Source organism: Pleuronectes platessa, chromosome 9 (genome assembly GCF_947347685.1).
Source record: "Pleuronectes platessa chromosome 9, fPlePla1.1, whole genome shotgun sequence".
NCBI classification, from domain to species: Eukaryota; Metazoa; Chordata; class Actinopteri; order Pleuronectiformes; family Pleuronectidae; genus Pleuronectes; species Pleuronectes platessa.
In genome coordinates this window covers 24,050,561-24,075,215 of record NC_070634.1, presented here as the reverse complement: position 1 = coordinate 24,075,215, position 24,655 = coordinate 24,050,561, and the positions used below count along the sequence as shown (strand labels likewise).

The 24,655-nt window shown below is 44.2% G+C and overlaps 3 protein-coding genes across 6 annotated transcripts in view; 2 read left to right on the top strand and 1 right to left on the bottom strand.

Moving 5' to 3' along the window:
- The window catches only part of ccdc17 (coiled-coil domain containing 17), a 60,789-nt gene extending 50,013 nt beyond the window's left edge, over positions 1-10,776 (top strand). The window contains exons 4-18 of the mRNA XM_053430802.1: positions 4,704-4,896; positions 5,278-5,403; positions 5,784-5,843; positions 6,133-6,256; positions 6,437-6,575; positions 7,413-7,517; positions 7,721-7,857; positions 7,971-8,093; positions 8,433-8,593; positions 8,680-8,765; positions 8,847-9,062; positions 9,324-9,459; positions 10,174-10,260; positions 10,380-10,490; positions 10,627-10,776. Of these exons, the coding sequence (XP_053286777.1) occupies positions 4,704-4,896; positions 5,278-5,403; positions 5,784-5,843; positions 6,133-6,256; positions 6,437-6,575; positions 7,413-7,517; positions 7,721-7,857; positions 7,971-8,093; positions 8,433-8,593; positions 8,680-8,765; positions 8,847-9,062; positions 9,324-9,459; positions 10,174-10,260; positions 10,380-10,490; positions 10,627-10,776 (1,954 nt within the window). The remainder of the gene's footprint in view (positions 1-4,703; positions 4,897-5,277; positions 5,404-5,783; positions 5,844-6,132; positions 6,257-6,436; positions 6,576-7,412; positions 7,518-7,720; positions 7,858-7,970; positions 8,094-8,432; positions 8,594-8,679; positions 8,766-8,846; positions 9,063-9,323; positions 9,460-10,173; positions 10,261-10,379; positions 10,491-10,626) is intronic.
- Positions 10,777-11,485: 709 nt separating this feature from the next.
- On the bottom strand, positions 11,486-17,142 carry LOC128447918 (histone-binding protein N1/N2). Of its 4 annotated transcripts, XM_053430346.1 has the most exons (14): positions 16,996-17,142; positions 16,538-16,582; positions 15,937-16,050; positions 15,581-15,661; positions 15,291-15,397; positions 14,488-14,549; positions 14,348-14,418; positions 14,133-14,206; positions 13,601-13,789; positions 13,301-13,464; positions 12,861-12,938; positions 12,704-12,775; positions 12,143-12,274; positions 11,486-11,695 (listed from the first exon to the last, which is right to left on the bottom strand). In XM_053430346.1, exons 1-14 carry the CDS (start codon positions 17,031-17,033, stop codon positions 11,657-11,659), a joined length of 1,266 nt encoding a protein of 421 aa, XP_053286321.1. In that variant the 5' UTR covers positions 17,034-17,142; the 3' UTR covers positions 11,486-11,656. The 4 variants fall into 4 exon arrangements, with proteins under 4 accessions (XP_053286321.1, XP_053286322.1, XP_053286319.1 ...); XM_053430347.1 differs by lacking the exon at positions 12,143-12,274; XM_053430344.1 differs by lacking the exon at positions 11,486-11,695 and having other exon boundaries at positions 11,702-12,274.
- Positions 17,143-18,295: 1,153 nt separating this feature from the next.
- Positions 18,296-24,655, top strand: part of LOC128448231 (glypican-5) — a 43,178-nt gene continuing 36,818 nt past the window's right edge. Inside the window, exons 1-2 of the mRNA XM_053430799.1 lie at positions 18,296-18,473; positions 21,191-21,352. Coding sequence (XP_053286774.1) covers positions 18,296-18,473; positions 21,191-21,352 — 340 coding nt within the window. The remainder of the gene's footprint in view (positions 18,474-21,190; positions 21,353-24,655) is intronic.

Below are 24,655 nucleotides of genomic sequence, written 5' to 3'. Positions count from 1 at the left end.
AGTATTTAGTGTGGTAATCTTGGAAGAGCTAGCAAGAGCAGGCTAATATTTATTCTTTTCAGACGACTTTGTTTATTGGTGGTTATCGGGATGTGAAGTCGATTTTAACAAATAAGATAAAATCAACATTGCTTTATCGTCCAACCGATTCTCTCACAAAAACCAATAAGAGTCTGCTATGGAAGGAAAAGCAGAAAAGTTTCCCCCACAGTTTAAAAGTGTGTCTGCGGGTGGTGGGGGGCTGCGAGGACTCTTGACAGGGGGGGGGGGGGAGGAGCGAAGCAGAGAAAGCCCGGGAAGACCCCCCATGGAGCAGGAGCCCCTGGAGTCCTGAGGGCCCGAGGAGCCCGGCTGTCGTCTGACCTCAGATGACTAATGGAGGTTCTGAGGGAATCCTGGGTGGCACCGAGCTCTCAGCACTACCTGGACCTTAATGCAGGACCTGTGTCGCATCATCTCTTTTTAATGACGCTTCCGAAAATACAACAAGACACGAGGGACCAGAAGTTGTCTTCAGCAAAACACTTGTTAATTCACACGTCCGTCCCACACGAGGTGAAGTGCGGCAGAGAACAGGATCAATGCAAACGGATGGATTTCCCCCCCCACCCCATGAGTTGAGAACCATCCCCAATGGAAACCAAACGTCTTTGTAGGTTACACTGGTTTTTTTTCTGGACCAGTGGGACAGTGGGATGCTGCACAGCCCTGATTCAGGAGTTGGAGATGGAGCGTTATGTAATTAATACTCCTCCTCCTATGCAGATACAGTAGACGAGCCTAGATATCCTGGCCTCAGCTGTAACTGTAGCCCTGAGATGACTGATCCAACCTCACACACACACACACACACACACACACACACACACACACACACACACACACACACACACACACACACACACACACACACACAGACACACACATCTCAATCCCTCTGCCTCCTACATACAGAGGAGATGGATGTATATGGATCCGGCCGCTCTTGACTCAGCTAAACCCTTTTGCATACTGTCAAACAGGCATCCAGTGGAATGTAGGTTTCATACAGTAACGTCTCCCACAGCCACGCAGCATGCAGAGGATCCGTCTCCCCCCCCTCCCCACCCCCCCCCCCCCCCCCCCCCCTGTCTCACCCACTCACACACAGGACACAGCCCAGAGACACAATCCATCCACGGACAAGTGACAGAAGCCAGGACAGACACAGAAAAGTCTCTTACCAGCAAATCCCCTCTTTTCTTCTTCTTCAGGAATCCTTCCTTTCCTCTCTCTCTCTCTCTCTCTCCCTTCAGCCGGCTTCCTCCAGCGCTCCAGTTTTCATCTTCAGGAGGAGGAGGAGGAGGAGGAGGAGGAGGAGGAGAAAGAAGGACTTCTAAATCACCAGCATCCCTCTTGCTCCGGTGTCTCCTCTCCTCTCGTTATCCAGATTTCTCCACAGTCCTCACCGGGTGAAGCTGGAGCATCAGTGATCACCAGCACCACCGTGCGCTCTCTCTCTCTCTCTCTCTCTCTCTCTCTCTCTCCTGCAGGAGGCTGCACGTCAATCACGCCAGGTAACCTAGGGAACCGCTGGGCCCGTCCCCCCTCGCCGGCTGCTGATTGGTCGGAACCGACAGAGGGAACCAGAAGTCACAAGTTCCTCCCAGATCCACAGATGGGAACAGAGAGGAGAGAGAGAGAGCTGTGGTGGGATGATGGACAGAACCAAACAAACAAGCACCGGATTGCAGCACTTGTTCTCCTCCTCCTCTCTCTCTCTCTCTCTCTCTCTCTCTCTCTCTCTCTCTCTCTCTCTCTCTCTCTCTCTCTCTCTCTCTCTCTCTCTCTCTCTCTCTCTCTGACTTCAGAGCCGGCTGCTTTATTTTACAGTTGCTTAGCAACAAACGGGCATGTGTGAGTGTGAGTTGCAGAGCGAGGGGGGGGGGGGATGTGGGGAGAGAGAAAGAGATAGTTCAAGTTCTCAACTCTCTCTCTCTCTCTCTCTCTCACCATCTTCCTCTCTCTCCTACTCCCTCCCTCTCTCCCCCCGTTTCTCTCTCTCTCTGCCCCACTCTCCCTTTCTCTCTCACTCTCTGCCCCCTTCTCTCAGTGTCTCTCACTCTCTCCCTCCTTCTCTCTCGCTCTCTACATTTTCTCCCTCTCCCTCTCTCTCCCTCCCTCGCTCCCTCTCCCTCTCCCTCCCTCTCCCTCTCTCTCTCCCTCTCTCTCTCTCTCTCTCTCCCTCTCCCTCCCTCTCCCTCTCTCTCTCCCTCCCTCTCCCTCCCTCCCTCCCTCTCTCCCTCCATCAGAGGTGTGGATGGATGTTGAATATTTCAGTCCTCAGCAGCAGCAGTGGTTCTCTGTCTCATTGTTATGGAGGCTGTTTCAGAGCAGACTGGACTGTTGCTGTTTGTGCAGCACAGAGAGTTAAAGGACAAGTTCACCCGACCATCTTGTTTATCATCACCAATCTCCACATGAGGTCGTACAGTAAAAACCAACAGAGCTTAAATACCTGACACCTAATAAATCCCGGCTTCTGCCACTTTAGACACCAAAAAGCCACAAAATGGTTTTAGATTATGAAGAAAAGTGTAGATATGGTTTCAAAGACCATCTTCACATTGCTAGGGACTGTATGACACCTCACATCCAGCTCCTGAGCAGACCCACAGATGTTCAGCTCCACCAGGGAGATTATGTTGCCGCCAATGACTGTTTGTTTGTTTGTAAACAGTTTGAAGCAAAAACTTCTCGACAGATTACAACTAAACCCGGTGAATTGATGGGAGATGATGTTCATTTGTCTTTGAGTGAGTTTTGTTGTATTCCTCACATGAAGGTCGGATTATGTTTTATTTGAGTGACTTTGGTCGAGGCCCTTTCTGTTGCAGCTGCAGTCAGACTCTCAACGTGTTCACTGCAGGTGAGAAAACATCCGGCACTCTGAGCTTTAACAAAACAAAAAAAGAAAACAGCCATGTTATAAATATTCAAATGAGCAGAAGAAAAAGGGCTAATCCAAATAGCTGTAAGAATTGCTTTCCTGTTATGAATAATACAAAACAGAACCAACGGCATCAACTGGAAACTGTACTCAGGTGATGGCAAATGCGAAAAGGACTAAAATGATAAATGTCGGATTCTGTCCAAGCTCTCGTTACCAAAACTACAATTCACAGGAAAAATGGTTTTGCTCAGCGCGACATAAACAAAACTTTTGTTTGTTAGATCGTGAGCAAGATTACGTGGAAATTACTGAGTCAATATCCCCCAAACTTGGTGGAATTCTGGGGAATGAACTGACAAAGAACTCAAAACATAAAATGTTCCACCCTTAACTTTGCAAGATAGATGTTTTGGGACAATTTCACCAATTTCCCAGGAAATAATTTCATGGGTGCAGACACAAGGAGGCATGTTGAGGAGACTGACATCTATGACTTACTGTTATATGGTGCAGCTTGTGTCTGTTGGGCCTTGGTGGAGGTTTGAGATCTACACTGTGTCATTGTAGTTCAATACTCTGCTTTGAGAACTCACTCAGGAATCAACAGGGCAAAGTGACTGCACTTTTCTCTTCTTAAAAACCACTCAAAGCACTTAACAAGTCGCATTCACCCATTCACACACACACACACACACACACACACACACACACACACACACACACACACACACACACACACACAGTCGTACAGAGCTTCTTTACTCCATCACACATTCACACACCGGCGGGAAAGTCCGGGGCCATTAACAGCTCAATGTGTTGTGCAAGGACAAAGCCGACTGGAGGATATCGAACTTCTGACCCTCTGTTTTGTGAACGGCCCGCTCCACCTCCTAAACCACAGCCGCCTGATAACATCAACGCCCACTTGAAAAGTCAAGTTTTCAAGTGTTTAGGTTGAGATATAACATTTATGACAAATACTGACTCTCCCTGAGATTTCAGCTTTTCCTCTGGTTGAAGGTTAAGGAGAGAGGAAGTTGCACAATGAGGCAAATTATGATCTCTGAATGTGAGCGAAACAAATAAGTTTAGATTGATTGATGGTTGACCAATACTGACTGGAGTCTCTGTGAATTGAAAACAGGGGACTGATGGTATCACCTACCTGACATTACATGACTTCCTGTCTATATTACCACTATTTGACATCATGCACTTTATACAAAAACCAATGTAAAAACTGTTTTTATGAACCTAATGGCACATTGTGTTCCTCTGTTCTACTTAAACTCGCTCAGACATGATTAAAACCTCCATTAACCCACTTAGAAAACGAGGTGTACAACCGTGTGTGTCTGGAACATAATGATTAATATCAATTTACGACAAAATACATGACAAACAGATGAAGTCTGTAAACAAGACATTTTGTTCCATATGGATTTATACAGACTATTTAATATGACAACAACTCTAGGAATAAAACAGGAAGTGTAGTAAAGAAAAACACAAACCATACAGTTCACATAATTCTACGTTGTTGGTGAGTGATTCTTTGTTTACGTGTATCCAAGCTGTTTCCGAGATGCATTGGTGTTGTTAATAAAGTTGTCAGGGGTGAAAGCCACACCCCCGACAGTGAGGTCACTCCATGGTGACAGCTGCCAACAAACACAAAGGACAACGACTCAGTTGTCAAAACAAACCTGTTGAAGTTCAGGACAATGAGATTAAGAACTTAAAGTGAGTTATTCCTACTGTATTCCAGTTTATGGGTCTCAGGAGGTGATCAGTCCTACCTGGAGGTCACCAGAGGTCATCGGATGGAGAAGACGTTGATCTGCCGAGCCTGTCACATGGTGTTCCGCTCCACCAGGCTGCTGGAGAAACACACAGCGAAGTTCTGCATCGGAGGTGGAGGTGTGGATGCTAAACAGACCAGAGCTCCTGATCTCCTTCAGGTAAGAAACAAGCAGCTGATCAGAGGAGAAGAGATCAAATATCTGCACAGAGCTAGAAATACAAAGGAATCTTATGAGTCTCACCATCGATGCACACAAACCTTTATTTGTGAGAGGTTTTAAAACATGAAGTTGTAAACTCACCATGAATATAGGTACTGTTGTTGTGGGAGAACTTCTTACCATAGTGGTGAGAGTAACTGGTTTCAGTAGGAGAAAGTTAACAGAGAATTAAATGACTGTGATTCAGAATGAGAAAATCCACTTTCTACATCTCCTCGTGAAAAACTATGCACAGGAATCTTTTAGTTCCTTGAAAAAAGCTCATGTGACCATAAGCTCCAGTTTCATTTGGTTGAAACACAACTTTTTCATCTGCAGACGAGTGTTCAGAGAAGAATCCCCGTCAGGAGGAGCCGTGCTGAGGCCGAGCTGGAGTCGGGAGCAGAAGACAAACGGGCAATCGCTCAGACGGACGGTGGTGCTCTGCGGAATCTAACTGACGAGGTAAAACCCAACCGCTGCACCTCTGCACCATGAAAAACACAGAGCATTTCCATCCATCAAACCTTTTTATTATGCAAGAGGTATTTTCAGACGCAGTCCATTTGTCTGTGTTGCATTGCAAACATCAAGCTGATTCACGTTCCCACAGGGATCCAGGTGTCAGGGCAGCATTTGTTGTTTATGTATTTATAATTAAATGCATTTTTTACGTAATTTCTCCAAAGACTGTGGGCATCTAGAGGTCTTTGATTAATAATTCATGTTTGGATATGATCGTGTCAGTGAAGACCAGGAAGAGCAGGGCACAAGTGAAAGTATTTCTATTTCTATTAGTTTTACATTAATATAAAAATACATGATTTCTCTCGTGTGTTTCTCAGTTTCACAGGCTGAGGATGTCCATTGAGGAAAATCTCCCAAACTGGTCTGGAAGCTCTGAGGTGGATACTGGACTCAATGGTTTTCTTCTTCCCCTTGCACTGCACTTTTCAGCTTATATGATGTGTGATGTGCACTTGTCAAGGTTTATGTCAGGGACGTATAAGTGCCCACATGTCCTCTATAATGTAAAAGTTCTTTAATAATAGAGCCAGTCATATCCGCCTGTGGTGTAAGAATGAGTCACAGGTCACTCAGGTAGACTCAGGTATCTTTCCTGCCCCATCGTGTGACATGTTTAAGAAGCGATGCTGTGATATAAATCTATCCATTTTTAAACACGGCCCTCAGCCGAGCCCACGTCATCTGGGTCACACCGAGGGGCTGAAGGAGATGAGGGAGATGGCGACGCTCCACCAGCGCCAAGTGGCCCTGATCCACGCTCACCACCGGCAGCTGGAGCAGCAGAGAGACGGTGAGGGACGAGTGGTGGAGGACATAGAGGACACAAAATCAGATTCTGCCTCAGTGCGAGACTTCCTGCTGAGAACTTGTCATCGTCAAAATGTCAGATGATGCAAATGTCAGGGATTGCTCTGAGATTGTGTGTGTGTTTTTGTGTGTGTTTGTGTGTCTTTCTGGTTGTGTGTGTCAGAGCTGGCCCATCAGGTCTCGGTCCTGAGTGAGCAGAGCCGCTCGAGTCAGCTGGACAATCTGCTGATGGAGCTGAGGGAGCAGGAGGAGAGGAACGAGGAGACGCTGCAATACCTCGCTCGACATCTCCATGCATTAAAGTAAGAGTGTGTGTGTGTGTGTGTGTTTGTGTGTGTGTGTGTGTTAGTGGAACACTAACACACACACACACATAAACACACAATCACACACACAAACACAGGTTTCACTTTATTACACAGGTTTCACTTTATTTGTGCAGACCTGAAATCTGTTGCACAATAACATTATGGGGACTTATCTTCCTCTTAAAGAGTAAAATCAAGTCTTCATAACATAGATTCATTCATTCAATGTTAAGGTGAAGACATGTTTAAAGGTGAGTTTAAGATAAGGGGTTTAGGTTAAGGCTAGGCAAGCAGTAACTATGGTTAATATTAGAGTAAATCTCCAGGAGATCCCCTTAAAAATACCCAAGCTTCACCAAATTTGAAACACTCATAGATGTAACTCCCCTGAACACGCCTGACGTCTCTCACCAGGATCAATGAATTATTCTCTGAGAAATCAATAACAAATCTCTCACATTTTAAAGAAAATGAAAAAAATTCCTATATCTTCCCCCTGAATCTCACAAAAAAAAAACACACAAGCAGACAGGGGTGAAAACATGTTTAATGAATGTGTTGTTATGGTGAGTTGTCTGCTCCTGCAGCGCTTCTCAGACCAATAAAATCCCTGAAATATGATTTTTTTTTCTTTCCTGGCTGCTCTATGACTCACAGCATCAATTATGTATTTCATTATGCCCGGGTAGTTCCTCATCGCAAGGTCTGTGGTGGAATCAAAATAATCCTGCTGCTGTCGGGTGGATTCTGGCCGGGAGACTTTGCAGAGACGTCTCGATATGATTGAGTTTAGATGATCTGCTGTGTTTTGTGTTTTCTTCTGCTTCTCAGTGTGCGACCTGCTGATCAGCTAGATCCAGCCGAGAATACAAAGATGCATCCTGACAACTATAAGCTGATTACCTCTGTGGATGGGCCGCTCTCTGCCCAGATAAAGTATACGCCTGCATCATCCTGAGGAATTTATTTAAAAAAAGATCACAGCTGGAAGGAAAATAACAGAAACCAGTGCAGATTTTCACCCTGTTCCTTTGTGTTCTTCCTCTGGTTGTCTTTTAAAGAAATAAAGTTGTTTACATGTGAATAAGAATTGGTTCAGCTGCCTGGTTACCTGAGGGTGAACCATGTCTCCACTGCAGAGCCCTGCGACTGACCTACATGCAGTCAGGTGGGTCAGATCCAGCCGTCGTGGCGCAGATGACTGACCTGCAGGCAGAAGCTCAAAGTCTGGAGGAGAATCACGGAGCAGCAGCGTCGGCCGAGGACAGGAGCAGGAGTAAGACTGACGAGAGCGATGACTCTCAACACATGGGGTTCTTATAAATGCTGCGGATTTAAGACTGAGGGTAAGTTACCTTTAGGCTTCATCACTGTTCTCCTTGAATCCAGAGGTGAGGCCTCGTCTGCCGGGTCCGAGCTGGGAGCTGCTGGCTCTGGAGCAGGAGAACCAGAGGCTGGAGGAGGAGATCCTCAGGATGCAGCTGGACAGAGAGAGAAAACAGGACAACGAAGGTTCAAGTCTAACCAATAAACATGTTTCTAATGAGCTTATTAGATTTTAAATGGTTGAAAAATTCACGCGGTTACTTAAGCACAATATTACCATGGGATACTTTCAAGGAAGCATGAATTTCTGCACCAAACACAAAGATAATCCATCCAGTAGTTGTTGAGGATTTTAACTTGATCCACAAAAATCGAATTCAGGCGTTTTTTCATCATTTTCATTGATATTTCAGAGCTGGAACTTGACCTAGGTGTATATAAGAGACTGATATTTATGATTGTCTGCAGTCTGGTTTGAGTGAATTTAGATGTGGGAGCCTGAGGGGACTGTTGTGTGTTGTGCAGCAGCAGTGAGGACCGAGCATTGGTTGATTCAGAGGGAGAAGCTCCAGCAGAGTTTACAAGCGGAGGTGGAGAGAGGTGGAGAAGCTCCCTGGTCCTGCAGACAACCTCCTCCTCTGTTTCCACTCCAAACCAAGACCCACAGCCAAGCACCTTTTCCTCTGGTACAGACTTCAGTCAAACTTTCACAAATTACTTGATTGACTGTTTGCTTATCACAGTTAAATAAAAACCTCCATCTTTCCATCAGCTGAAGACGAGATCCTTCTCGTCTACGTCAGGGAGACACGTGATGGACCCACTGGACTCTCTGGGTCCAGCTCCCTACGACCCTGCGTCAGTTTACTTACACAGACACACACTGTACATCCAACAGGCCATTTACATGTCTGAGTAAACTTTATTCTGTTTTTTCAGAGCTGGTTTTGTGGTTTTCTTTGACCTGGCACTGGGAGTCGATGCCTCTCAGAAAGCGCTGCGCCTGGTGGCCGCTCTCTGCTCTGAGGGTGTGGAGGTGGGACCCCCGACTCCACTGCCCCCTGTCCAGTGTCTGCCGGGACTATCTTCACCATACAGCCACAGCCTCGCCCCTGGAAACTACGCTCTTCTGTCAGTGAAACAGCCCGTTCCCAGGTAGGAGCTGTGTGGACTCTCATCTGCAGAGTTCAGAGCAGAAAGGATATGGAAGAGAAACTCTGCTTTCATCAGAGAGAAACTCACTTTCCTTTGGGGCAACTGTTAAAAAACATAAAACTGACAAAGAGCTCTGGGTTCTGCTAACAAAAACGTCATCGTCCCCAAAAAATGTTGCTGTAACAAAAGAGCATAAAGACAGATCTGGTTGCAGCCTCCTCCTGAGTCCAGGTGACACACGTTTGCATTTCCCCTCTGCAGGATCCAGCCGTCAGCGTCCCTCTGCCTGGTGGTGGAGGTGCAGGCAGCTCGGGATCTGGATGTTCACAACCAGGAGGTGTTCAGACTGTCGCCCTCTGGCTGGACACGACTGGAACTCTTCGATCAACACAACCAGGTTCATGTGCTCCGTCAGTGACATGTGGATTAACCACTGGGAGAAGTGGAGGATGATATAAATATTAAAACCTATCTCCAACTGGGAGCTTGTTTTTAACCCCCCTGTCCATTGGTTTGTTTGTGAGCAAAATTACACAAAAACTACTGAACCAATTTCCATGAACTGGGTGTGAACCAGAGAAGAATATATTACATTTTGGTGCAGATCCAGGAACTTTTTGTTCCAACTTTATTCAACATAGCGTTTTTCAAAATTTTCATTGATATCTCAGGGAGTAGTTCAGGCCCTTTGATGAAAGTCTGTTCAAATTGGTGCAGATCCATATACAAATCTGGATCTAGTCAATTTAAATGGACTGTTGTGTCTTGTTGTTATGTTTGTGTGTTTGTCTGTGGTTGAGTAAAAGGAGGTGAGACTGAGTGAGGCCCAGGCCCACGACCCCCCCCCCCCCCCCCCCCACACACACACACACACACCAAGTTTCATGGAAATCTGTCCAGTAGTTTGTGTAATCTTGCTGAAGAACACACAACATGATGCAGATGGAAGTTAAATCAAGTGGTGTGAGATGATTTGAGACAGTTTTAAACCTTCATCTGCTGTTTTCACTCTTGAAAACATTTTAACTACGTCCAGTTGACGTCTATAACCGAGCTCATATTCAGTAGAGTCCTAATGTTGTAATGTTGTGCTGTGTTATCGTCTCAACAGCTCTGCAGTGGCCACTGGAGGATGCCAGTGCGCTGTCTGCCTGTTAAACCCTCACTCAGCATTGCTCAGCTCAACACAGTACACCAGGTATGAAGAGTTATTCGATTTTCAGTGTGCAGAAGTTGTATTTATCATTTAAGATGTTAGACGTTTATGTTTTAGAACTTAATTATAGCCCAGTCTGTGTTTTTTTTTTTTTTAATAAGGTGGGTCACATGGAGCTGTGTGTACGTTTGGCAAACAGCCGAGACGAGGACATGCAGACCCTCGTGAGGCCGGACCCTGCCAGCACCAGGCACTACAGATATCAGGCTGTGGTAGGTTAACAAAGGACATGTTGGGCGTCCAGATATCATTTCTGTGCCGAGAGCAAATTTAGAAAGATTCACTTGAATTGGAAGCATGTTTGAGAGGATGTTTCTTTCTTAATGGGTTCTTGTTCACGTCCATCAGGTGTCCTCTCTCCACGCGACTGGACAAGCAGCTCCATCAGTTTCAGCTCCGTCAGCTCCACAGCCCACAGAGGTGAATCAACCCTGCTGCCCGCTGAGCTCGACCCATCACACAAACCCTCCACCCACAGACGGAGCCGGTCAGAGTTAACAGACAGCATGACACTCAGGAAAAGGACAGTGGGGATCAAACTTAGATTATTGTTCCTGACAGATATTTACTTTAATCACAGCAGGACAGATTTACAAGAAATGTCATAATTTAAAAGTCCAGTGAGAAAATAAACTACATTTAGAAATAAAAAGAACCTTGTGCGTTTTCTCCTGCAACAGATTGTTTACAATATCAAATGACTGCTTTAGGAAGTTGTCAGAGAAGTGACCATGACCAGCTCCTCGCACCCAGTGATGACTTCCAATGTCCGGATTTATCCAACCAGGGCAAAATTTACCATCACACAAACAGTCCTGATGATTCCAGATTGTGCACATTCGATTGTAGAGAGTCCACTTTGGTGAAGTCGTTTGATTTATCAGCAACATAACAGTTTGATATAGATTGAATGCTTGTTCAAGCACACCAAGGTTTAACAAGTAGTTTTGATCAGATTTGTCAAATGTTTCAGTTTAAAACTACAACCTTCACTCAGGAGCAAAAATGTCTTCAAAGTTAACGTGTTAATTATTGACTGAAATTTGATCTTGATAAGATTTTGGCCTCAACACCATTAACCAAAGGTTCACTTCTGTGACCAACACATTTAACTTTGCCATTAGGTGAGGTCACCGGACTATCAGAGCAACAGTTACAGAAAGTGAACTATAATAATAATTATAAAAAAAAAAGCTGGGAAACAAACTTACATCTGCAAATTCTTTATTTTAATTTTTTACTACAAGTATACAAAACTGGACACACAAATCTATGAAAATGTTCTTATTTACAGAAACAAAATGCTGAAGGTGGGGGGGGTGGGGGCAGGACAGGCATGCTGTGCTGGTTCTCAGGATCAGGACAGAGACTCGGGTCGTCACGCTCTAGACTGGACAGAGCCCGACTTGTTGGAAGGCTACAGGAAGAGAGAGAGAGAACGTTTAGTACAGCAGCAGGAACCAAAACATGATCCGTCTAATCTTTATGGGATGTTTGCTGGTTCCCCTTTGCAGAAGGGATGCAGAGCAAACAGAACTGGTCTAGAGACTGTTGCAGCTGATGCTACACATGTGGTTAGAGGTGCTCTGTGAACCAACAGCGACTCAGAGGAGAGTTAAGCTGCAGGTTTAACAACTCGTTAAAGAACCAAAAGACAGGATTCCTCCCAACGTGCTGGTAGTTCGGTTTGAGAAGTAACTTCCCTCCAAGAGGAACAACACATCTTTGACAGACTCAAGCTAATGGGATGGAAGCTCCACCAGGGACCACATGCAGCTCCTGCACGTTTCTTGTCCCCTCGATAATCCAACGTCTTCTGTTGGACACATACATCAGATCGTAAAGACACAAGCCCTTCACTCGCCTCCTGGGATTTTCCCTCCTCGACTCCTTTGCCGTTGCTGGCACTAGAGTCGGCGCTGCCATTAACTGTGGCTTCCTGTTTCGCTTGCTTAGCGTCAGTGTCCTTTACTGGGCTCTCCTCCTCTGGTTTCCTCTGTGTAGAAACAAAACCAGACATGGGGGAGGAGGAAGAGAGACTGAAGGCTTCTGAACACAAACACACCTTCCAGGTCGACATTTACAGAGAAGCCGACACCTGCATGCGTTACAAGCACTAGTTACGTCAAGATCAATAAGTTGAACAAATCATGCAACGCAAGTCGGCCCATAAGAAAAGCTTGAACTGGCTCTACCACAATGCAAACACAGACACACATGCCACAACTACACTAGCCCGCACAAAGCCACAACACAACAGCTGAAAGCATTTGCAGAAAGCCACCAAGACAACAGCCTGCACACACACAACACGAAGGTAGATGATCAGGATGGATTATGAGTCCAGTTCGGAATTAGGAGAGATCAACTTTAATTCTTCCAAATCAGCTTAATGTCGATCTGCAAGAGGAGACGAGCGTCTCACCTTCTTCCGGACGAGGTGGGAGATGTTTGACACTTTTGAGGATGAGGCGCCGTCAGCTGATGTCACTGGAATCTGACAATGGAGAGAAATGTGGTTTTAGAAGTTTGTGGATTTTTAAGTCTTTGATTCCTTTTGGTCATTCATGGGATGATGTTACCTTGCTGGCTGTGGGAAAGGCTGTGGAGGATGAAGGGCCACCGTTTTCACAGAATGCTGAAGAGGTTGAAGCACCGCCCTGCAAGAGATGACTCAAGTTACCCAGAGACAAGGATTCAACTCTGCACATTTATACCACATTCAAGTTCAGACCTCTGGAAAGTAAATAAAGCATCATCAGTTAGGGCTGCACAACCAATAGGGATCTCTACTCTAAAGCAATATAATTTCTAAGTGACAATGATTCAGCTGCATTACAATCAGGGGTCCTTCTCTCCCACAGTCAGTTTCATTTTGCAGGTTAATGAATTAAACATATCTCTTGAATAATCACGATTTCAAGTCCAAGGGATTCTCTTTTCTTCCACAATCTTGCAGCCCGACCATCAGTAGTGGTTGGTGCAGTGCAGACTCATGTTGAGGTGATGACTGTGTACTCACTAGTGTCTGCTGGATGGCAGTGGTAACTGTTCTCTGGCTCTCCTTGGCATCCTCCACCTTCTCCTTGATGTCAGGCAGAAGCTGCTTCAGCTCCTCCATCTCGGTCTTCTCTTCCGCTGCTACATCTGCTCCCTTCGCTTTGTCGATGGCCTTCTGCAACATGGCTGCACACAGATAAATTAGAGGAGTGAGGTTCCACAGTCTGATCACCTGGCAGTCAAACAGCCACCATCAAGCTGTGATTGTTAAACGTCTCCCAACAGCAGAACAAGTTCCCACACGCAGAACAGATGAACTTACCCAGACGAGCCTCAATGACTTTAATGGAGCTGTTGTAGTGCTGGATGGCCTGGCTGTACTGGTCCATGTAGCACAGTGTGGTGGCGACGTGGTAGTGGGTCTCAGCCAGCAGGCGGCTGTGGGAGGGTAAGTGCTTCAGCTGCAGGGTGAGACACTCCTGGAAGTCCTCTAGTGCCTGAGGGTAGTTGCCTGAGGAAGCAATGGCAAACAGTTAGGTTTTGTAGAATTACACAAGTAACAAACTGTAGTTGCAATATTAGTGGTAAACAGGGATTTAAATGCACTTTCAGTAGCAGTAACTCAGTGAATTGTGAGGACGATCCTGAATTCAAACATGGGCCTTGTCTGGAGTTTACTAGAGGCTGACGGTAAGCAGCCGCAGAAACTGCTCCTCTAGATAATTTCAGGAGATTTCAGTACATGTCTGAAAGCAGCTGACGATTACACAGGAGAACAACTTGCTTTTTCTTTCATTCAGGGAAAACGTACAGTAAAAAAAAGGTGGAAAGTTAAGTTTCTCCAGGAAACGTACCTGATTCAGCGCTGACTTCTCCGAGTTTCAGGTGCGTCTGTGCTGCCATCAGCTGTTCATCTTTGCTCTCCTTCCTGGGGTGAAGAAACAAATTAAATTTTACCTCATTGTTTCATTAATCAGAGCCGTAGTTACCATTTAAAGTTTGGACTTTGTAGTGATTGTTTCTCATGATCTTTGTCACTTAGTCTTGCATTCTGCTGTATTGTTCTCACCTCTTATAGATGAATTTGGCCACTTCCAGCATCTCCCAGGCCAACTGCAAATTCCCAACTTCCTCCTCTTCCTGAAAGAGGCACAAGTTTAAAATAAATATTTCTTAACCACGCTCAGACACTTGTTTAGGGAGACCCACTTTATCTTGTCCATTTTTCTCTCCATCTTCATCATCGTCGTCTTCATCCTCATCATCATCATCTGTTGATACAATAGGATATTTAGACAAGAGCTAAAAATGAACTTCTTCAACGCAACTTAAATCGAAGTCAGTGCAGTTCCCGTCACCTTTTCGTAACCATTGCCTAAGAGTTCATAGTTTTGTATCAAGAAACACCAAGTTTGTGCGACACCCATCCACACCACTAGTGCTCAGTATCCAGAGATCTACTGCCCTCTGCCTCCTCTTCATCTTGTTCAGCCTCTGGCTTGGACTCCTCATCCTCAGGTTTCTCCTTTCCATTCTGCTCTTTAACAGTTTCATTTCCAGGAGACCCATTTGAATGATCCCCCACACCGTTTGTCTTCTCAACTCCATTAACAGAGCTCTGCTTGTCCCCGCTCACTGATCCATTCACTGGTTTGACCGGGGACGTTTCCACAGCATTTTCTTTTTTGACATTAGTGTCGTCGGCCTCAGTCTTTTCCTTTTCGGCCATTGCGTCATACACCTGCACTCGCAGCTCATCTCTAGTTTTCTCTGTACCAGTGTCACATAAGAAATCATTTTGTAGATATAGAAAGATAAATGTACATAAAGATTTCCAAACGGCGACACTAGCTTGTATCCATAAATATGGGAATCTGAATTTAAATGGTAGAATATAATCAAATGACAGAATTTAACAGGTAAATGGATCTTGTACACAAAAAAAAAAAAACACAAGTCGTTTGATCAGTTGACCCTCAATGAAATACAAAGAAACTGTTCAAAATTCTTACCATCAAGATTGGTGGCGCTCTCAATGTTTGAGTTGCTGGGCTGCTCGTCTTCCTCCGACTCCTCTGGGACTCCCTCCAGGGCATTGCCAAGGACACTGTTCTCCATCCTGACCAAACCCAAAGAAAGATCAGATTATCAAAAGAGTAAAGTCCAATAAGTTCTGAGCCCAGTTGAATTATCCAGGGAGCACTTTGCAATTTCTAGCATCTACAATAGCAAGGTAGTCTTAAATAGAAACTTTGCAACAATGTGAATACATTTTAATGACATGGAATTTAACAAGACCAACCTGGCGAGCTCCAGCAGGGACTTCCCACAAAGGAAGAAGGCCTCGCCACACTCATCTGCAGTGTCTCCGTACTTTGCAGCCCTGACAGAAAGACAGCAAAACAAGTACTTAATGGAGCAGGAGGTGTTGGGGCTTTACGAAGCAACAGCCCAACATTGAAATTAGTTCAATTGAAACCAGCAACTTGTCACTTCGGTGTGAGTTTGATCATTGAAAGCTGATATAGACACTTTCCGACCCAGACATCTTCAAAATCAGCCACTAAATGACTGAATTCTTTAGGGGCACCATATATTTAAATATTTTAACATTTGCACCGCTGAGTCAGTGGCTCCTCTTTAACCTCAGGTACTCACAGCATGCTGCAGGCGTCCTGGAACACACTGACTGCAGAAACGACATCTCCCATCACCAGATGTCTGTTCCCTGTGCCGATCAGCTTCTTGGCCTCGTCCATGACGTCGACAGAGCTAAGGGGGGGGGGGGGGGGGGGGAGACAAATAAAGAGTTGATGTATACTGTGAAAAAATGTAAGATTTCAAATGCAAGGAGCCACTAAAGTCGATCATATTACAATTAACTCATCCACTATTCTCACGGTAAAAGGTTTTACTAAACTTGACAGAAATTGTCAAAATGCATTTAAACAATTTTACTCCCCTCCATTGTATTTCTTTGAGTCAGTTCTTTTCATTAACTTTATTGAAAAATCTGTCTTATGTAGAGGACAGACAGGATTAAAATGCAGTTTCTGATTCCCGGTGTAAACATAAGTACACAACATAGTACACAGTCGTGAGGCAAACTGTGAATAGGATGAGTAGTAGTTTGTTTTTATTTCCATTCTGGAACATTGTGTATTGAAAAGTTTGGTGCTATGAACACTTCAACTGATCAAACCTAAAAGTAAAGTAAACAGAAGCAATGAACCCGATGACCCCGAGTACTGATCCTCACCTGTCTGCAGCGGATGAAGATGAAGAACATGGCTTCTCGTCCGCGCTGCAAGAAGTTCAAAGTGAAGTTGAGTCAAAAGCGAAGTGATAATCACACAAACATTCACCAGAAGAAGCTGAACCGCAGCAGACTGAGTTCAGTTTAACTCTTCACTCGCTGACTTCATGTCTGGAAGCTGTAAGCTAGGCTGCACTGTTGTTAGCCATGTGCTAGCTGCTAGCCACAGAGCTGGGGGTTAGCTGTGTGTGTTAGAGACGTTAGCAGAAACAACCCGGTGCGGTGATAATGATGCTACTGAGTCAAAGTGACTGACTAGCACGTTAGCACGATGTAAACACCCCGTAGCAAACAATAAACACAATGGGCCGTCGGTGTTAGCAAACAAGCTAAGCTAGCTGGCTAACCAGCCGTGTGTCTCAGGGACCGGGGGGGAGCCAACATGACAGGGGGCGCGTTACCTCGCGGAGCTGGACGCGGCGGTGGTTTCCTCCGGCATCTTCTCGGGTCGACAGAACAGACGGAGGTGCGAGGAGAACAGGAGCTGAGGAGGAGGCTCGGATGCTAAGTGAGGCTCTTTGTTGCCGCGCTTAAATACAGGAAGTGAAGGCTTTCTGTTTCCGCCTCGCCCGGGACGCGGGAGATTGGATTTAAAGGGGCCGCAGCAACAGAGGTGAAAAGGTGAAAATCGAATAATCTCCCACGTGAGAGCTTATTTTATTGATATTACGGAAACACAATTAAAAGTAGTTAAACATGGTGATCACACTTCATCAACTTTCCCCTGTGAAGTTCTCAGATGCTTTAATGATCCAGGACCTCACCACAAGTCAAAGAGACATTTAGAATATAGGACAACAAGGTGGAGACCCTGTGTGCGTTTGAAGGGTCTTCTGCCCAATTTAAATGACCAACTACCAGTAGATGTTAGCAGGTGTTAGTGGCCACCACTAACTTCCATTAGCACCTCGGTGTCATCACGTGTTTTTGCCTCATGATCAACGATACAGGCCGAACCTGAGCGCACGCTGAGGCTAAAGGGAAATCTGACTTGCTACTGGCTTGTAAGCTAGTTCTATGAAAACCATGTGGCCGCTCAGTAGATCCGACATCATGACCTCTACGCCCTTTTAACTACTGCACGAATTAATGACTGCCACCAGTTGATGTTAGAGAAACAAGCTGTCACAATAGATCCAACCTCCCTGCATATAAAACTCTTTCCAGTGGGTTTTATTGTGGCTTCACTTGCCAACTCAACACATTTGGACCTGTGTTGAACCAGGAAGCGGAACTGATAACAATTACACAAAAAGCCCAGCAGGTGACGTCCATGTTTCAAACAAGATTCCTCTTCCCTCAGAGCAACCAGTCAAGTTTAATGGAGCTAATTTGCAGGAACAGCTGCTTTAAAATGAGAGATCTATAACTGCGGTTAAAAATAAATATGGTCACATAACTTAGGACCTACTTTTTAGCTTGTGATTGTTTATGACAGATATGCGTTCATTGTATTTAAGAAACAGAAGGTACTTTGCATGCATGTGCGTGTGCATGTCAATTGAAGTGAAGTGGGAGAGAGAGGGAGGGAGAGAGAGAGAAAGAAGGAGAGAGAGAGAGAGAGAGAGAGAGGGTGGGCCCCTCACACACACTCCACAGGCTGCAGATGAAGTTTGCACTCAGTCTGCACGGTGCACCGGGACTTTACATGAATTCACACTGAACCCTCCGCACTCTCCATCTCCTCTCTGACATGTCGCCATGTTCCGTGCAGCCTCACAACCCGCAGACTTGCTCTGGGTGATTCTACTGAGCCTGCTGCTGGTACCGGAGAGCGGCTGCAGAGGAGCCGGGGCGGACAGCTGTCATGAGGTGAAGACGGCCTACATGATGAGGCAGATCGGCCCCGTGGAGCTGGTGCCGGACTCCCCGGGAACAGGTCGGTCCCTCTGGAGATATCACGTGATTATTGAAAATGTTGAGTTATAGGTGGAAACTAAGTTTATGAAACTGTGTGTGAATCATGTTGAAGGAATCTGATAATGGAGAAATACAGATTACATCTTTTAAAGTTGTTGGTGTCTATACTTCAACATGATATTAAGATAAGATAAGACATTTGTAATGTTACAGAAGTAATAAGCATGATAAGTGTACGGAAATACATAAGACATATTGAAACATATAAACAGAATAAAACTAGTACAGTGTATATAGAAGTGTTGAGAACATTGTGTTGAATATAAGTAAGTGAATATATATTATAGTGCTTCAGCATTTTGACTATCTACATTATATATGACAAATTTACATAATATAAACCCTATCACTACAGATCATTCAACACAGATGGTAATTATTATTTGTAGAAAAACTTACTTGAGTAAAGTGCAAAATGTCATTATGTATGAGATATTGAAATAGAAGTATACGTTTATATAAGTAATAAGTACATAGGCAGGCATGGTATACAATATGAATATGAACAAAACAATGCATGTGCTATATATATATGTATGGGTTACACCTCACAGTAGAATAATTTATATCAGTAAATAATTCAGTTTTATTTCAAAAGCAAATCACAACATTTTAATCTAAAGATATTTTACTCAGTAAGGTTGAAATTATACAAAAAACTGTTTCCACAAGGAACAAGTACTTGAAAAAAAACATGTAAGAAGAAGCAACAATGGTATATATATATATATATATATATATATGAGTTGCAGTTTTTTAAAGGATTTTATTAAGTGACAATGCTGTGGGATAAATGAAACTGTAGAGCAATTCATTAAGTTGGCGCGACCCATCTGCTTTTAATGTGTGATGTTTGTTGTGTGTTCCATGTTTTTAGTGTATGGCTTTTTTATGTTAATTTATAACGCTTGTAAAGTGTCTTTGAGTACTTTGAAAAGTGCTCTATAAGTAAAATGTATTCTTCTTCCTATTATAATTATCTCACCAACATCAAATTGTTTCTGCATATCATATTATACGTTGATGACATTTAAAATAACACAATTAGGCAAATTTAGCTACTAATACCTACTTTACATTTACTTCTTTGACATGTAATAGAATATATTTGGAAAAAAGTTTTTATATTTTGGCTTTTGCCTGGATAAGTAAATGTTCCAAGCACTACATCACTTTTAATAGTCATGTTAAATTAAACTTTTTACTTCTCCTGATTTGAATAAACATCATTAGTTTCTGGCTTGTAGCTCACACAGGGTTTAGACGTTCAGATCCACAGCTCATGAACTGCAGGGGCCGAATTCCAAATATCACAGCTCATCACCGAGCTGCACAGGCGAGCGTCTCATGGAGAGAAGCTATTTCTGTTTAAAACTAACCTAATTAGTGTGGGACACATATAGATCTCTTGATGTATGCACGGCTATAAGTGGCAGGGTAATAGATACTCCTCTGAATACGAATCTCAACAAAACTTTTTAAAACATCCACTTCTGTTATTAATATTTAATAACAAGTCGACATTAGATGATCTCTGATGGAGCTCGGTCCCTCCTGCAGCTGCAAGAGAAGGAGAAAGTCACAGTTAGATTCATCTACAGTTATTACTGTGCTGTGGGGCCGTGTGTCCAGGGCTTGTGATTGTTAACAGATTGTTAAGTTTTGACCTCAGCGCTCTGTGGCACAGTCCTCTGCTAATTATAGTTTGTTACAGCAGCAGAATCGTTGCTCCAGGTTTGAGTTATCTGACTTTCATTGATCCGCTCTGAGCCGGGAGCGAGTGAACTTCACCAAGACGTTGTTTTAATGAGGGTTTCCACTGGAGATTTACTGTTATTGTCTTTCCTTAAACAACTACATGGACTGCACCTGACATGCAGCGTCATCCCCTAGTAGTCTCTTAAAAAAAAACATGATTTAAAGTGGATGAATCTATGTGGTTTCACAATTTTCCAGAAAGTATTTTTACCGGATTCCCCTCGCAGGCGACTTAAAGTCTGTGACCAGCCCAGACGTCCAGCCGACCCACTGTCCGGTTGTAAACGAGGACACACAATTACCAATAAACTGTAACTATCTCAGTAACGGCAGTCACGTATTCTATGTTCAGAGAGGGATAATAAGAATAGCTCAGAGTTTGACATTTTGAGTGTGTGTGTGTGTGTGTGTTTGTGTGTGTGTGCATATCAGTGATGTGTCAGGTCAGACATTGATGACGGTTCATGTCTCTCATCTCTCCCCCTTGATCTCAGTCAGCTGTTTGACAGGTTTGCTTACAATAGTCGGGCTGCTACACAAACACACACACACACACACACACACACACACACACACACACAGTGTACATGTCATCGAGTCAGGTCTCAACAGGCTCATTGTAGCATAATCTCAGTGAAGTCATAAAACCTGATCCACTACCTACTTGTACATCACAGCTCCCTAAACGGATTATGTGGATTTTCATAAAGATTAAAACAACTTTAAGGGAAAAAACTTTATCCTTGAAAAGCTAGAACATTTTTTAAAGATATGTACATCTAAATATGTTTGTAGAAATATAGAAATATTTTCTGCTACCCAACATTTTACATTGGATGAGATTCAACCTCTCTGTGACTGTGGATCTGCAGTGAGGTCATCGGGTCTGAAGCCTTTTCCCTCGTCCGTGTCTTTCAGACGAGTCCCTCCGAGTGTGCGTCCACCCGGGGCCCACCTGCTGCACAAGTAAGATGGAGGACAGCTACATGGCGGCGGTTCGCAGCGAGACGCAGCAGAAGATACAGTCGTACAGCTTCGAACTCAAGTACCTGATCGCTGGAAACACCAAGGCTTACCAAGGTAAAGGGGGGGGGGGGGGGTTGTTGTTGTGGTTTCGGACATGCATCGTTGAGATAAATTCCTCAGGAAAGTTCAATTATCGTGTATTTTAACAGGTAGTTGACGCATTTGTCAAATAGTTGATTAATTAATCAGCAAGTTTGGAAGCTGATTACTTTTAAAGCAAAAATACCAAAATCAATTATTTGGTTCATGTTTCTAAAATTGTTTTTTTTTTGTTTGTTTGTTTGTTTGTTTGTAAGCAAGATTGCACAAAAACAACTGTACAGGCTTTTTCTGAAACTTGTTGGAAGGATGTGTGTCAGAGAAGAGCCCATTTAATTTTACGTGCAGTTCTTGGTGGGGAGTCTGGATTTTCTTCTTCTCTGTCTTTAACATTTTTTGAGAGAAGCTGGTGAACTAATTTAATTTGGCACATATCTGGACAAAGGTGCAGATCCCGAAAATTGCAAGAATCTTCACATTTTCATCTATTTCTAAAGAAGTGATTTCCTTGTTTGTGTGAAATTGGGTGCAGCTTGATTGAATTCCTGGGACCTTGTTGGAGTTGTGTGCTTTACTAACTTTACTGACATTATTTATTATTATCTACTCATCAACATCCTGGACTCCTTCAGGGCCGTCGTGTTATTGACTCAAGGAGAATAAATTAGAGAATTGATCGGAGAACCCCAAAATCAAAGTGACATTAATAGCTGAACTCTGTCAAGTGTCTGTGCCCCCCCCCCCCCCCCACCCGGTCATTCTCACTTTGTGTTTTCATCATGAAATGGCTAGTTTGTGTCAGGGTGGTGGTGATGGGGGGGGTGGGGGGGCAGTTGAGTTTGTGAGGCGCCGCGGTGGCTCGCCAAACAAACAACCGATGTCCGACTGAGTGTGAGAGCAAACTCCCCCGAGGGAGCAGCAGGAAAACTTTGTCACAACTCCCCGCTCCCTTTCTCCGTCCGTCTGCCTCCGTCTCTGCAGTAATCAGGTTTTTTGTCCTCGGCCAATCAGAGAGAGCGAGGGACGGAGAATGTTTACATTCAGCAGGGATCCGCAGCCCAGTGTTGTTGCTGTGGGAAACAGCCGGTCTCTAGCGGCTGCTCTGAATGGGAGGAAGAATCCTCTGCTTGTCCACTTGTCTCTCAACGCTATTCAGCAGTCTGTGTGAGCATGTGTGTGTGTGAGGGACACAGGCCCTGTGTGTATGTGTTCCATGAATGTGTGTGTGTGTGTGTGTGTGTGTGTAGTGTGGAGCTTTCCAGACTGATGGAGCTGATGAAGCTCAGCAGACGGACACAGCAAACATTTACCTTCCGTCTTTCGTTTTCTCTGTTTCTCTCTATCTCTCACTGTCTTCATCCTCGTCTTCATCCCAACGCTCCCAATGCTCCCAATGCTCCCAACGCTCCCAATGCTCCCAGGCTCAGTTTCAGCTGCTGTTTGTGTCCAGTGGACGTGTTAAAGCATCCAGGGGGGGGGGAAATTATTACAAAATACCTGCACACAAAGAGGAACTGACCTCGGCCAAACATGCAGCAAGCATGTAGGAGCTGAATTCACAAATTACAGTGTTTACTTGAAATTTAACAATAAAGTTACTCTAAAGTGTAGTTTTACCCAAACAACAAAATCCAGTGACTGGTTTTAAACTCACCAGGACTTTGTTTTGCGGAAAATAATATAAACAGGTCGGTTTCCCTTGTTTTTAAACTAATTTCTGAACTGATTTTCTTGAGACCTGTTGCAGGGATGATAATAGGTAAAAGGAAAATCCCTTTCAAATTTGTTGCAGCTTCAGGCCATTTTGTTCAATTCAAATCAATTGATCTTCATAAAAATCTATCCTATTTCAATGATCTTTATGAGTGTGCACGTTAGTGCGGCTTGATTGAATCTGAAGGGACTGTCGGGCCTCGCTGGAGGTATGAGCTTTATTAAGTGGCGTTTTAGTTTGAATATGAAATCGATAATGTTTTTATGTTAGTTGTGCCAGATATCATAAAACACATCGTTGCACCAACAAACTCAGAACAAAACATAACCTCCTACATGGAGGTCATAAAACTAAATCTTCTCTTACGGCTAAACATAAAAAAATAACATATTTGGCTTTTATTTATGATGTGAGAATTTAAATGGATTCATCAGGACAGCTGAGCTGCATCTCAGAGGATCGACTCTCCAAAGCACCGTGATTATGACCCACTAGAGAAACTGAGACAGGCCCAGGGCGCTTGTATCCAGGCTCCGTTTACACCCTCTGGATCCCTGTGTGTGTGTCTGCGTGCTCGTGTGTGTCTCTCCTGACACTGTAAGACCCTTGTGTGCCCTCTTCCTCACGTCGCAGCTGTCTTCCAATCACACGGGGTAAAGAGCCAATCACATGACCCTGGAGCAGCGGGGTCGTTGCCTTGTCACTCGATGCTGTTTGTGTTTGAGTGGCTGTCGCCAGGACGTGGGTATGCAAACACGTGAAAGTGAGACGCTCTCGCTCGGGGCTGCTCCACAACCTCGTTACCCAACCACTAAAATGATCATATAGTTTTATTATATAGGACTTTATAGTATACAATGCTGCTTGAGGGGCTTAAGAAAAAAAGATTCCTTGAATGGATCAAATTAAGACAATAAAAGATGTTAAAAATATTCTAATGTATAACAAAAGGGTTAAAGCAAAGTTAAAGTTTCAATAAGTGGAAGAAATTGTTAAATCAAGATCATAAAGTTCAGTTTGAGCAGTTTTTCAACGTGTCAGCAGGGGATGTGTATCTCATATCAAAACTTTGCTGCATTATTACACACATTTAGTCCACTTGATATAAACAAAAACACACAAACATGCACATTGAAATTCACAGATAAATAGGTTTCTTTCAATGTGTGTTTGGTGTGTCTGTGTGTGGTTGTGTGTGTCAGGTTGTGTGTGTGTGTGTGTGTGTGTGTGTGTGTGTGTGTGTGTTTGGTGTGTGTGTCAGGATGCCAGCGGATTGACATCACACTTTTTAACTTGGCAAAATTCAAACATAGCCCCACACACAGTCACCCTCTCTCTCTCTGTCTCTCTGTCTCTCTGTCTCTCTCTCTCTCTCTCTCTCTCTCTCTCTCTCTCTCTCTCACACACACCCACTGGTTTACAGCAACCTTTAAGGGATGGGGGGGGGGGGGGGGTGCTGTTTGTTAGACCCTGTCAGACGTAAAGGAAACACAGTGGATCATGAGATCAGCGCCTCGTTATCACCTGTCTATAGATAACACAGGGTAGGGAAAATTATTTGTGATCTAGAAAGTCAGAACAAGGTCGTTACAAGAATAACAAAT

What these genes read in the sequence shown, in the direction of transcription:
- LOC128447918 (XM_053430344.1), bottom strand. Translation starts at nt 17,033, where the DNA reads ATGCCGGAGGAAACCACCGCCGCGTCCAGCTCCGCGAG. An exon ending in TCTTCATCCGCTGCAGACAG is followed by an intron (nt 16,051 to 16,537) that starts GTGAGGATCAGT and finishes CCCCCCCCTTAG; the next exon opens with CTCTGTCGACGTCATGGACG. An exon ending in CCTTTCCCACAGCCAGCAAG is followed by an intron (nt 12,776 to 12,860) that starts GTAACATCATCC and finishes CTCCATTGTCAG; the next exon opens with ATTCCAGTGACATCAGCTGA.